This window comes from Phytophthora ramorum (assembly GCF_020800215.1).
Source record: "Phytophthora ramorum isolate Pr-102 chromosome Unknown Phyram_PR-102_s0026, whole genome shotgun sequence".
NCBI classification, from domain to species: Eukaryota; Oomycota; class Peronosporomycetes; order Peronosporales; family Peronosporaceae; genus Phytophthora; species Phytophthora ramorum.
In genome coordinates, this window is record NW_027150672.1 from 165,968 (window position 1) to 178,978 (window position 13,011).

At 52.4% G+C, this 13,011-nt stretch overlaps 1 protein-coding gene across 1 annotated transcript; it reads left to right on the forward strand.

The window, feature by feature from the left end:
* Positions 1–286: 286 nt before the first annotated feature.
* Positions 287–8,005, forward strand: KRP23_15217 (Helicase SWR1; the record flags this gene model as incomplete). Its single annotated transcript, XM_067886132.1, has 1 exon — positions 287–8,005. The coding sequence occupies one exon, from the start codon at positions 287–289 to the stop codon at positions 8,003–8,005; it is 7,719 nt and encodes a 2,572-aa protein (XP_067736720.1).
* Positions 8,006–13,011: the final 5,006 nt, after the last annotated feature.

Below are 13,011 nucleotides of genomic sequence, written 5' to 3' on the forward strand. Positions count from 1 at the left end.
CTTGACAAAAAAAATCACACCTGAATCTAAAGAACAGACGATTTGCTGTCGGCGTGCTCGTACATGTACACGTATTAGTACTTGCTGCAGCTTTGGTGATTTCCGCCGAAGAAAACACGCGTATTCGTGATGACATCCTTTAGTATCGATTGCCAAAATAATAGTACAATAGTACTTTCCTACGCCATAGTCATGTCTACCACGCCATTATCCGCTTAAGTGCGACTTCCGCTTTCCCTTTTGGCCAACCTTCCAATCCGCACTGCCCGCGCGTCGATCCGGGGTCATGGCGAACGCGCGACTCAAGCAGGCGCGGCGGCGCGCGTCCTCCCGAGCCGCAAACGCCGCGCAACCTGTAGTTATCCGTCCCACGCAGACGCTGCCGCCTTTCCCCGCGTCTGAGTCGACCGTGGGGACCCAAAATGAGCCTTCAAGCACCGCCCAAATCGAGCAACAGGCGCTGGAAGGCGCTCTCCTTGAGCGGAAATCGATCCTGGAGACGCAAATCCAGGCCCTGACGCTGGGAAGAGGTCTGCACAAGGAGACTGAGCCCTCGCTTTCCCACAGCCGCACGCACCGCGACTTTCTGCTGCAAGAGATGGAGTGGATGGCCGCGGACTTCAGTCAGGAGCGCAAGTGGCGCGTTCGCAACGCCAAGGCGCTGAGCCAGGCGCTTGTATCGCATCTGGACCGACAGGAGGCACGGCTAGCGCGACAGAAGAAGAGCGAGTTGTTGGCCAAACGCAGAGCTGCCGCCCGTGTGGGGCGCGACGTGAAGAAGTTCTGGAGCAAGATCGACAAGATCATCGCGTTCAAGGTCAAGCTGCAGGCGGACGAGCTGCGACAGAGGCACATGCACAAGCACCTGACGCAGCTCGTGCAGCAGACGGAGAAGTACGCGACGGCATTGGCTGCCAGTTTCCAGGCTGGAGAGGAGACGATCGAGGGCGTTGTGCTACAAGAGGAGGTTACTAATGAGGTTATGCAGGACGAGAGCAGTGAAGATGGAGATTTCGAGGTGATAGAGGAGGAAGAGGATGATGAGACGACGATTGAAGCGGAGGAACGAAGGAGTGGACCGGTGTCAAGGCGGCAGGCAGCGGCTGAGGTGGCGGCACTGCAGGAGGAGAACGAGTTGTCTGTTGAGGAGTTGCGGGCGAGGTATACTACAGTGGATGAAGGCGTGGAAAGTGGTGCGAGTAGTGATGCAGATTTTGAGGTGACGGAGGAGGAGGAGGACGATGAGACGACGATTGAAGCGGAGGAACGAAGGAGTGGACCGGTGTCGAGGAGGCAGGCGGCGGAGGAGGTTGCAGCGCTGCAGGAGGAGAATGAGTTGTCTGTTGAAGAGTTGCGAGCCCGGTATGCACGAGCTTTGGAGGATGGCGACGGTGAGGAGGACAATGTGGACATGGAGGAGGAAGATAATGGTGATGCTGACTTTGTACCGACGAGACGCGATGAAGAAGAGCAAGCAGATGACGAGACGACAATCGAAGAGGAGGAGAGGCAGGAAGGGGCGGTGTCGCCGTCGAAAACAGCAGAAGAGCTGAGATTACTCCAACAAGAGGGTGAGCTGTCCATTGAGGAACTTCGAGCCCGATATACTGCACCGTCAGACGAGGAGGTGAGCAACCACGACGATGAGCCCACAGAATCGAATGAAGAGCACGATCCTGTAGAGACGAGTAGGGGACAGGGACGACCCGAAGTTGAAGACGCCAAGACTGAAGAGGGCGGGTCGCCAGGGTCTGATGTAGCTGTGACAGATTCTTCGCCTGTGAAAAAGAGCGGCTACAAGCGGCCGTATTTGCTGACATCACGGCTAGATCTGCGAGAGTACCAGGAAGCAGGTGTGAATTGGCTCGTCAGTATGTGCGAGCGGCGTATCAACGGCATTCTCGCAGACGAAATGGGCCTTGGCAAGACTATCCAGACTATCACTCTTCTGGCACATTTAGCTTGCGCGCAGGGGCTCTGGGGCCCTCATCTTATCGTGGTGCCCACAAGCTGCCTTGTGAACTGGGAAATGGAGTTCAAGCGTTGGTGCCCTGCGTTTAAGGTGCTAACGTATTTTGGATCAGCAAAGCGTCGCAAAGAACTACGGCAAGGGTGGTCAAAGCAAAACGCGTTTCAGGTGTGCATTACCAGCTACCAGCTCGTGGTGCAGGATGCACACTGCTTTAAGCGCAAGAAGTGGTATTATCTGATTCTGGACGAAGCTCACAACATCAAGAACTGGAAAAGCTTACGGTGGCAGACGTTGCTAACATTTAGTTCTCAGCGCCGGCTTTTGCTCACGGGTACCCCACTGCAGAATAATTTACTGGAGCTCTGGGCCCTCATGCACTTCCTGATGCCGCATGTGTTTGCGTCGCGTAAGGAATTCAGCTACTGGTTCCAGAACCCACTGGCACTTATGGTGGAGAATGGAAGTGACCCAGCACAGCAAGGAGACAACGGGGTTGAAGGCGGCAAGGACCTCGTGACACAGCTGCATGGTATCATTCGTCCGTTTGTTCTGCGTCGCTTGAAGAAGGACGTAGCGAAGCAATTACCAGGCAAATTCGAGCATGTTATCACATGTCAACTGTCGAGGCGGCAGCGTTTTCTTTACGAAGATTTCATCTCGCGTAGCACTACCCGACGTGCCATGTTTGGCCGCGGCAAGGGCCGAGGAGCAAACTTTATGAGCATGATGAACGTTCTCATGCAGCTACGGAAGGTGTGCAACCATCCGGATTTGTTTGAGCCGCGTCCTATCTCATCTCCGTTGGATATGCCAAGTATTCGCGTACGTGTTCCGTCGCGCTGTGGATATTTAGTCGACGAAATCGTAAATGAGCGTCCGCGTGTGGCGCTTTGGACAGGCTGTAATTTACCAGGTTTGGAGTTGCTACGCAGCGAGAAGTTCACTTCAAAACGACGGAGAGAGCTCTTCTTCTACGATGTGAGTGCGCCGCTGCCAAGTGATGCTATTGCCACGGTGCCGACAGCGTATGAAGGAAAGAAGGATATTGTCCGAAGGATAATGAAGCTCGCAGCAAGGCGACGGGAATACTGGGAGCAAAAGCGTGAAAGCGTTTCACAGCTTCAAAAAATCAACGTCGGCCTGTATCTGGATGAACCCATGTATGGACACTGCCTTATTCGAGCTTGCACCATGGCGACCTTCATTTCCCCAGCCATGGAGGTTCATATGCATCGCGATAGACCGTTTATTGGTGTCCGTGAACCTACAGAGGCCCTGCAAGCCATGGTGCGAGACCCCGAGGAGAGACTGGCGTCGTTGCAGCCTTTGGTCAACAAGTCAGTTTGCTACGTGCCGAAAGTTCGCGCGATGCCCGCCCGTGTTTTCTACGGAGGTGGGGGCTTCGCTTACGATGAAAACTTTGTTCTATCTCGCAAAGCGCGGTCTGAGGAGCTTGAAACGAACCATGCGCAGCCTATTGCGCATCGCATTCTAGCACCGTACTATGACTCATTCAAGCGCACGCAGCTCTTTTTCCCGGACAAGGCGCTGGTGCAGTTTGACTGTGGGAAACTTCAGCAGCTAGCAGTGCTTCTGCGCACATTGAAACGCGGTGGCCACCGATGCCTTATCTTCACGCAGATGAGTTCGATGCTCAATATTCTCGAAGTCTTTTTGAACTTGCATGGACACACGTACTTCCGTCTGGATGGCGCGACAAAGGTGGACAAGCGGCAGATGCTCATGGATCGTTTTAACCGTGACGAAAAGATTTTCTGCTTCATCCTGAGTACGCGAAGTGGTGGTCTGGGCATTAACCTGACAGGTGCAGACGCAGTGATTTTTTATGACTCAGACTGGAATCCTGCAATGGATGCTCAGGCCCAGGATCGTGCTCATCGTATCGGCCAGACGCGTGACGTACACATCTACCGCCTCGTGAGCGAGCACACAGTGGAGGAGAATATTCTTCGTAAGGCACAACAGAAACGGCATTTGGACTTCCTTGTCATGTCGGAGGGGCAGTTTACCACTGACTTCTTCTCCAAGGCAAGCTTGCGCGAGCTTATGCTCGGAAGCACTGGCGAAGAACCCGAGCAGATCGAGTCCGAGTCTGAAGAGGAAGAGGAGGGAACCGATGAGGACATGGATGACGACAACGAAGTGTCATTTGATACTGTCGAAAACGCCATGGCCCAGCTTGAGGACGAGGAGGACGTCGTTGCGATGAAGGGTGCTCGGGCAGAATACTTGCAAGAACAGAACGAGTTTGATGAGGAAGCTGGCGTTGGTAGTAGCACCGTGGCGTCTCCAAGTGCAAAGGCTCGGGTAGCCCACACTGGTGACACATCGAGACCGTCTACGCCCTCTTCAGTATCGGTCAGCACGGCTGCGAGTGAGAGAGGGGATGACGAAGATGATGGTTTTGGAAACGATGATACCGCAAACGATGATACAGCTGACGAAGTAGACACACCTGCCAAGAAAAAGAGAGGGCGTGGGGTATCGACTCCCGATGGGTCTGAGCACGACGAAAGCATGGACGACGACGATAAAACCGCCAAGCCGACTCGGAAACGGCAGCGACGTGGCTCAAGGGATCAAAAGCAAAGCTCAAAGCGCCCTAAGCTTTTGGAATCCCTCGATCAAAACGGAAAGCACGGCGAGAAGATCCGCGAGAAAGCACGTGACGCAGCCGAGGAGCAAAAGCTGCAGGCCTGGAAGGCGTCAGTATCATCGTTGCAAGGTTTCGAAGACTCGTTGAACCCAGTGGACCGGTACGCGCTACATTTTCGTGAAGACGTGGATCCTTTGTACGCGTACACTCCAGCTCAGCAGGCGGAAGCTCTTGCTGGTGTCGACGCAAATCCGACTGCCCCGACACTGCTGGAAGATATAGAGCGGACGGAGGAAGAAAAGCGAGAGGAGGAAGCGCGCCTCATTGCTGAAGGCGAGCTTGTTGTAGGCCAGCTGGACGGCGATGACCAGGATGACGTCTGCACCGAGCAAATGACTGAGCATTACACGCAGTTGTACCGTCGTGAGCGCGCTCACGTGCTTTTCGAGACACGGAAGCGTCTTCTTACAGGTGCAGCGTGGTCTCTCATGAAATGTGCCAACACCGGGCAGCCGTTCTACTTCAATGCGGACACTCGTGAAGCTACGTGGAAATGCCCCCCCGTTTGGCTCGCTAATGAGCAGATCAAGAGCGCGCTGAAAAGAGGCTATGAAGGCTTACCTCCACCTGCGTTACAGTGCGTGCTGTCAATGCTGACTCCGTATCCAGAACGCTATCGCGTGCAAATGGTTTGCCGTAGCTGGCACACTGCAGCACAGCATCAGTCGTTGTTCGTGAAGGTGTCTGCAAGCGACTTCGAGCCAGGGTCGCCTGCGTCTTTAGCGAACGTTCTTGCGAAGGTAGCGCCAGGTGACACGGTACTTTTCAGCGCGGGTGTATACCAGCTGGAGGAACCTCTTGAGATCTCCAAGTCGTTGAGGTTGCTAGCAGCCCCTGATTCTCACGTAGAGCTGCAGATGCATTCGTGTCGCGCGCAGCTACGCTGGAGTGCTCGCGGTGGTGTGATTTGTGGCTTTCACTTCACTCGATCTAGCAGTGACCCCGACCAATCTGCAGATGAGATAAAGCTGAGTTCGGATGCTAAGCAAGCGGCACCCATGGTTAAAGAAAGCAGACGTGCGTTACGGAGGCGAGATAGAAAGCTGGCTAACTGGCAGCACTTACTGAGCGTGGTGGGGGACGGGCAGCTGCGTGTGGAGTACTGCGAGTTCGACGGGAATGGTCTGGGCAACGCCTGCATTTGCGTGTGGGGCCGTGGTGAAAGGAAGAAGAAAAAGAGGAAACGCGATAGTTCAGACATTAAATCCGCTGCAAGTTCGAAGCCTTCAACACCGCTGGTTACGGCAGCAGTGACCTCTACACCGAGGTCTGTCACAGCGAAGACTACTGCAGCAACAACTTCAGCAGCAGCCACAGCTACAGCTTCCAAGCCAGTTGCTGCACCATCAATCGGTACTGTACCACGGGTAACGACGCCGGAAGTCGCAACATCAGGAGCTATCCCTCTGCGGACCGCCGCTCGAGTCTCTACCGACCCACGCGTTACGACTATGCCGCAGGTTGCAACTCCAACAAGGATCACACCGCCGGTTGTGACGCCAGGTGCCAGTTCTACCTCGCGAGTTGCTACGCTGACCCCAACTTCTACCACTCCGGTCTCTACTGCTGTCCCAAAGGCTTCTACTCTAGCGGCGTTGACACCCCGTGTTGTCACACCGGGTTCTGTGCCAATGACGACTACGACGATGTCACGCACTACAACGCCAGTTGCTTCGCCAGTGACAACGACTATAGCGCCAGGACCTACGAGGGCTACTATCCCCGCTGCAGACACGTTGTTGGTGCTTCAAAACTGTCGCATTCGAGGCGCTGGGAGCTCAGGTGTGCTTCTTATGCGCGGTTCGTTGGTGATGTCCCTCAACACTGTGGAGGGTAATGCCCACTCAGGTGTTACCGTTTTGAGCGGACACGCAATCCTGCGGCGAAACAAGATCCAACGGAATGCGCGGTTTGGATTGCGGCTGCTCTACCACGCTGGCAACGTGATCATTGAAGATAACGTGGTGTTTGGTAACGCGTGTGGGAACTTGGATGTGGACAACTCAGGTCGACGTTTTGTTGTTCGTTTGAACAATATGGACAAGGGTAAGGCGATAGCAGACAAGCTACCCCATTCCCATGGCAAGCTGCGCTTGAAGACGTATCGTGTCCTCGAAAAGGAGGTGCCGCGTGCCCCTTTCAGCACTCTAACACCCACTACAGCCGCTTCAGCACCGTCAGTGTCAGCAGTAGCAACTTCTACCGCTACCTCGGCTAGGCCTGCCGTCACTCCTAATAGGATCATGGCTGCCGGTATTCCTATGGGCTTCATGCGGCCGGTTGTTTTCCAGCAAGGGGCAAATCCGTTGCATATCTCGCATTTGCCGATGGCGTTTGCATCGTTGGGAGCGAAGCCTACCATTCCATCCGTGTCGCTAGCCCGTTCAACAACAAGCGCGCAGCCGGCTACGACAGCAGCGAGTTTGCAGCGGACTGTTAGCGCACCTGGCGCTGCAAGTAGCGCAAGTGCAAGGCCTGGACTTCCATTTGCAACGACGACTGTTGCTACGACGACTTGTGTAGGCACACCGGGTGCAAGCTCAATAATTGAGCCCCTCAAGCAACGGCGCAAGCGTCGCCCAAAGACGCAGCAAGTGATGGTGGGTGGACGTGAGATGGTACTGCGCGACACGTGCGAGAAGCGTGTTGAGAAGGTGGTGAAACCACGACGCCCGAAGGAGCCGCAGACTCCAGTACCTGCGCCGGGTGTTTTGCAGCGACTGATGTCACCGTCAGCGCTTCAGCTGAAATTTGCTCCTGGTTCAACGGCAGCAGCAGTGGCCGCGGCCATGAGTGCAATGATGGCGAACACGGCAAAGATGCATGCGGCTGTGTCCTCTGCTGTGGCGGCAGCGAAAGCCGGAGGCTCGGCGACTGTGGCTGCAAAACCTCTCGCGGCCAATCCAGTGGTGGCTACGACGGCGCCGATGCAGACTGGCAGCTGGGCTCTTGCTGCGAAAGCTGCAGCAGCGAGGCCGACAGTGCCGTCAGTGCAGCCCGGAGCTTCTGCTGTGGCTCCAAAAACTGTGGTGGCAAAGCCAACCGTGAGTGTGCCATCTTCTGCTGTTGAACCAACGCCAGCCGTAGCTGTACCCTCCGCTGTGACTGCACAAACTGTAGAGGTAAAGCCACGAGCGATTGCCCCTCCGACTGTGGCTGGGAAATCTGTTGTGGCGAAACCTGCGGTGACTGTGCCTTCCGCTGACCCACCGAAGACGTCTCCAATGCCTGGCGAACAGCGGACGCTGGAGAGTACTATATTGGAAACCAAAGTTGCAAAACCTGAGGAGAGTTCGGGTAGTGCTAGTTGCCAACCGGACAAGCAGGATAGTAAACCTGGAGCGAGTGCAAACTGAGCGAGTACCATGACGATAGAGACGTTGACCAGAGTACTCGGCAACTATTTAATAGCAAAGAAATTTTTCGATAGTAACGAGCTGCAAATGTCAAAAATGCCCTTGGCAACAGCAATATTTTGTCAAACTTATTTTTCGTGGGACGCCTAAGTATATCTTCCGAGCCCTACTGATCTGGTCTGGCCAACCATATTTCGGGAGTGAGTACCTCCTCTCATTTGTTATTTCGACAGTATTCGCCGACTGAGCCATTCAGGAAATATGACTTTAGTTGCTGCGCTCACCTTTGGCGGAGATGAAGTCGAGATCGAGCACTTCCCCCGTGCTTCCAATCCTCCCAAGTCAAAACTGGCATCACAACCTGGGCCGGAACTTGTCAAAGCATCGGTCCTATCGTCGTCCATTCAAGCTCGAATACGCCCGTGGAGAAGAACAAGTCGGGTGACTGACCAAAACCACAACGTTTCAAACGGCAAAGCAAAATGCAACCACGTGTGGCTTCGCTGTGGCATCGCAGCGCTGGCCTGTATTTGCCTACTGTGGACTATTTGGCTGATTTTATTGACCGTCGTACCCAACAGTACCATCAACCGAGTCATGCACACGGAAACATTCGATGAAGGCATCTTTTGGCTTCTTGTGGACACACCACCGAATCTGCTGTGGCCTACAGTTTTCGGCTTGGGGGTTGCGACACTTAGCTATGCTGCTACTATCGTCCAAGTTCTTCAACCACGCAAGAAGAAGACTCGAGATTCTTCTGGTAGTCGGTCCATTAACTCTTTCAACACAATGAAAGTGAGGGTGGAGAAGTTCGTCGTGGATGCTGCGAGCGATCTATCACGCAACGAACTCACATCGTCTGCGGCAAAACTAGCTATTACACTAAGCCAAAGCGAGAATCCCCGACGAAAACTTGTGGTAAGTGGCTCGGCTGGACATCAAGGACTGGACAACTGAGAATTTGACTTGTGTTTGTGGACACAGAATATCTGCATCAAGAGTGTCGATTTGGTTGTTGAAGCAGTCTTACTGCTCCAGATCCTCGAAGCCGGGACACCAGTTATACTAATATCCGTCTTCACGACTATCATTGTAGCCAACGCACTGTCATGTATTACCATGATGTTTCTACCCAACAAACAGACAGGACTCGCCGAAATGCTTCTCGACGTTTTGTAAGTTGCCATTTTCTGTGTTTTCCTGCAACTTGTTCTCACCTGTCGTGCCTGCCTCAGCTTTGACTTTCTCATCGTTGTCGGATATCCGATCATCGTTCTCGCTCACTGCTTTTCAACATTTAAATTTGACCACAACAAGCTGGCAATCAACCTCCACACATTTCCAGCTGGCTCGTTTGAGCACTCTGCAAGCGTCATTGCTGATCCAGTGCAAACAGACATTATCCACAAGAGCCTGAAGCTGCTTCGCGTTGAAAGTGTGCTGGATATGTTTGTACGTGTCGGTGTCAACCTCATGTTCTGCTTTCGATTATATCGCCTCGAAAATCGGATTCAAATTCCGACCATATCCTCCCGAGTCTTTATCCGAAGCGGCATTATTTTTCTGCGTTAGTGATGCTTGCCTTCGTGGTGGCCCTTACTGTATTTGTCGAGGAAAGTGTTCGGACATCCACTTTGGCGTGTGCGACTCATACGGAATGCGTCGTAAAAGCCCATCGATGGATAATTGTGACACGTGGATCAGTAACCCAGTGCCCGTGCTTGACGCTGATCGACAGCGATGTCGCCCCCAAAACCTATGACGAGTGGATTAACCCGGTAGATGTAACTGAGAAAGTGGCGCAACTATCGACGACAGGGGATTTACAGACTATCAAGTTGGTAAATCGCTACCTCCCAGCATTCCCTGAAGAGCTACGACAGTGTACCAAGATGACCCATTTGTGAGTTTGTGCGGTTTCGATACTATGCACACCGTATCGAGTTAACATTTACCTGTTTTCGTTGTAGGTCTATGATCTACACGCATACCACAACTATGCCTAGCTGGGTACGAGAATTCACCAAGCTTCAGTACATGTAAGTTACTTGCCGTGTCGGGTACAAAATTGATCGTAATCTAACTAGGTAGTGCGCTGTTGCGAATGCTCGAGCTAGACATTTTGAAGGCACTGCTTTCTCATCGTTGGTGTCTCTACCGGAGGGCATGTTCGACGAAATGAGCGCACTGGCTTTCATTCACTTCGGTATTCACCCACCTCTCACGCAGCTCCCGTCCTTTGATGGTTTGGCCAGTCTCAAGTCACTCACATTGGCATTATTGTTCTCTCTTATCGAGTTGCCGTCAGTCGACAAGCTAGCAAACCTAGAGCGTGTAGTGATTACCAGTCTAGTAAGCATCGATAGCCTTCCGGATCTCTCGCACCTGAGAAAACTCACAGCATTTGCAGTCGCTGATCGCGCTACCTGGTGCTGCAACGGGTTCCTCGGTGATTGTGACTTGCAAAGTCCACATTGTCTACCGCATCCTTTGTGGGGAACGCCTGCAGCTTCGTGCCTTCCCGTGGATCGGACGGATGATCGACCTACACAAGGCACAAGGAACGTGCTGAAGAAATACTCACGTAGCATTTGTGGTGCTTTGATACTTCCTGGAACAGCTGATGGCCCATCAACGCAAGAGGGTATGGACCAATGCAATGGCACTTTGTACCGGGAATGCAAAGTGCCAGGACATCGAGAAGCGATATGCTATAACGCTCGGTTGATGGGAATCTCGTGCTCGGTGAACCCGTACGTGATTGAAATGCGCCGCCAGCAGATCCGGCGTGGCGTCGGTGATTCTTGTGATCCTGACTATGAAGCGTGGCTTGGATGTTAGAATTGCTAGCACAAACAATGAATTACGATCGAGAACGCAGTCCTGTTTCAGATAAGGAGCAAACTACCACAAAATCCAGCAGCTGACGGATAGTCCCGAATTTGAAGGCAGAGTTCGGTTAAGGCAAGAGAGAAAAGCTGTCAACTGATGCTGGAAACAGAAAGAGTTTAGTAGTGACATAACAACGGTAACCTGAACGATGTGGAGGAACTATCAATCGAAGGTTTAATTTATCTGATGAAGAAGTTATTCTCCACAATGCAGGGTTCGCAACGATCTCCAGTGTATCCGGCGTTTTGTCATCAAGACTCGTCGTCTTCCAATCCAGGAGAACTTGTAGTCGCGACTGCGAGGGTTAAGTAAGATACTACGTAGTATGCCAAAGCTCGAATGGCAGCTTTCACCGATTAATGTACGATGGCTGCCTGCTTCATTTGTACCTGTAGCCCTTTGAGGTGTGTTGGTCATTCTAGCGATCTGGTGCCAGCCTGCAACAACAATAGAAAGACGAGATGGCCACTAAATGCTCATATTGCATTCGCTATGGTCGATTGAAACTGCAACAGCTATAACAAGAGGTCTATGTTGGGGACGACGTACACTTCTCCAGGAGTCTATCCAGTCAGCACCAGACGAATTGACCCTTTTCCGAATCAAGTTGTTTGCAATGGCTGGTGAACAGCACGCGAACGCCAAACCGCGAGGTGATCAGGAGTCACTGAACGATGTCTCTCCGACTGTGCCATCCCCTCCGACGAAGAGTGTATTCAGCGCACACAAAAGGCTGGGACCATCCCAGCCCGTTGTGAAGATCATGAGTTTTTCGGTGCTATCAGCGGCTGGATCTACGTTGCCGGCCACCAATACGGTAGTGCGAAAAACACTCAACTCGAAAATAAAAGTGGGGCTAGAGCCACCGGAGGTTAGTCTTCGGGATGAAAGGAATGCTCGACCACAGCGACGATCTGAAAGCCAGGGCGCCTCCAAAATATCGTCACGTTGGACAACGTTGGGACTGAAAGTTTTGGTTGGATTCATGGCGTTCACTTGTTTCGGTTGGTCGGCGTGGCTCACTCTCTTGACGATCAATCCGAACGACACGGTGAATTGGGTCATGAAGACTGAAACCTTCGACAATGGGTCCTTCTGGCTTATGGTTGATCCTCCAGGAGTTATGAGAGCATTCTCTGTATGCGGGCTTTCACTGGTAGCGATTGCTTACCTCTCGGTTATTTTCAAGTTGCTCAGATGGCAGAAGCACGTCAGGAAAGCTGTGCGTCCATCTCGACTTGAATCAATGAAGTCAATTTTACATGAAGGTATTATGACAGTGCCAGTGGCCCGACAAAGAAGCAAAGCAGCTATGCTTCTCACACAAACAGTGTTGTTGGTCGCGAAAGAAGACGCCTACGCTGTGAAAATCGCGGTAAGTACTGCTAGCAGATAAATATACTGCTTCTCATCTAATGGCAAACGATTGTGTTGGCCACTCGCGCAGAGAGTCTGGATCAAAGTTGCAGATCTGGTTGTGGAATCCGTTATTTTGTACCAAATTCTCGAAGCAGGGAGCCCCCTGGCACTTGTCACGACATTCACAGCGATCGTAGGGATGAATGCGTTCTCGTGTGCATCTATGATGTTTCTTCCGAAGGATTTTACCGGGTTGACTGAAGCTGTCGTCGACACGGTGTACGTTCTTGGATTTCGATGCATGAACATGACATTTACGCGCTAACGTCTTGTCTAGTTTTGACTTTTTTGTTGCCGTAGTGTACCCGATGCTGATGGTTATCTATTGCCTCGCCTCTTTCAGGCTTGATCACAAAAAAATCGCGATCAACCTGAGCGTTTTTCCAACGGGTCGTTTGAAAGGAATGCAAATGTGATCGCAGACCCAGTTCAGACCGGAATCATCTACGAAGCCTTGAAGTCGCTGCAAATCTTCTCGTTCTGGGATTTCTGCTTACGCGTCGGAGTTCACCTCATCTTCTCTCATCGACTGGCTCGCGTAGCCGACCTCGTTCAAGATCCAAGTAAACGACCAGCTCGGCTCTACCCCAAACGTCATTTCGCTTCTGCTGCTTTATTGGTCGTCTTCACGATTAGTTTATTCATTTTTGTATACAAGAGTATGTGGACTTCAGCGGATGCGTGTCTACCAC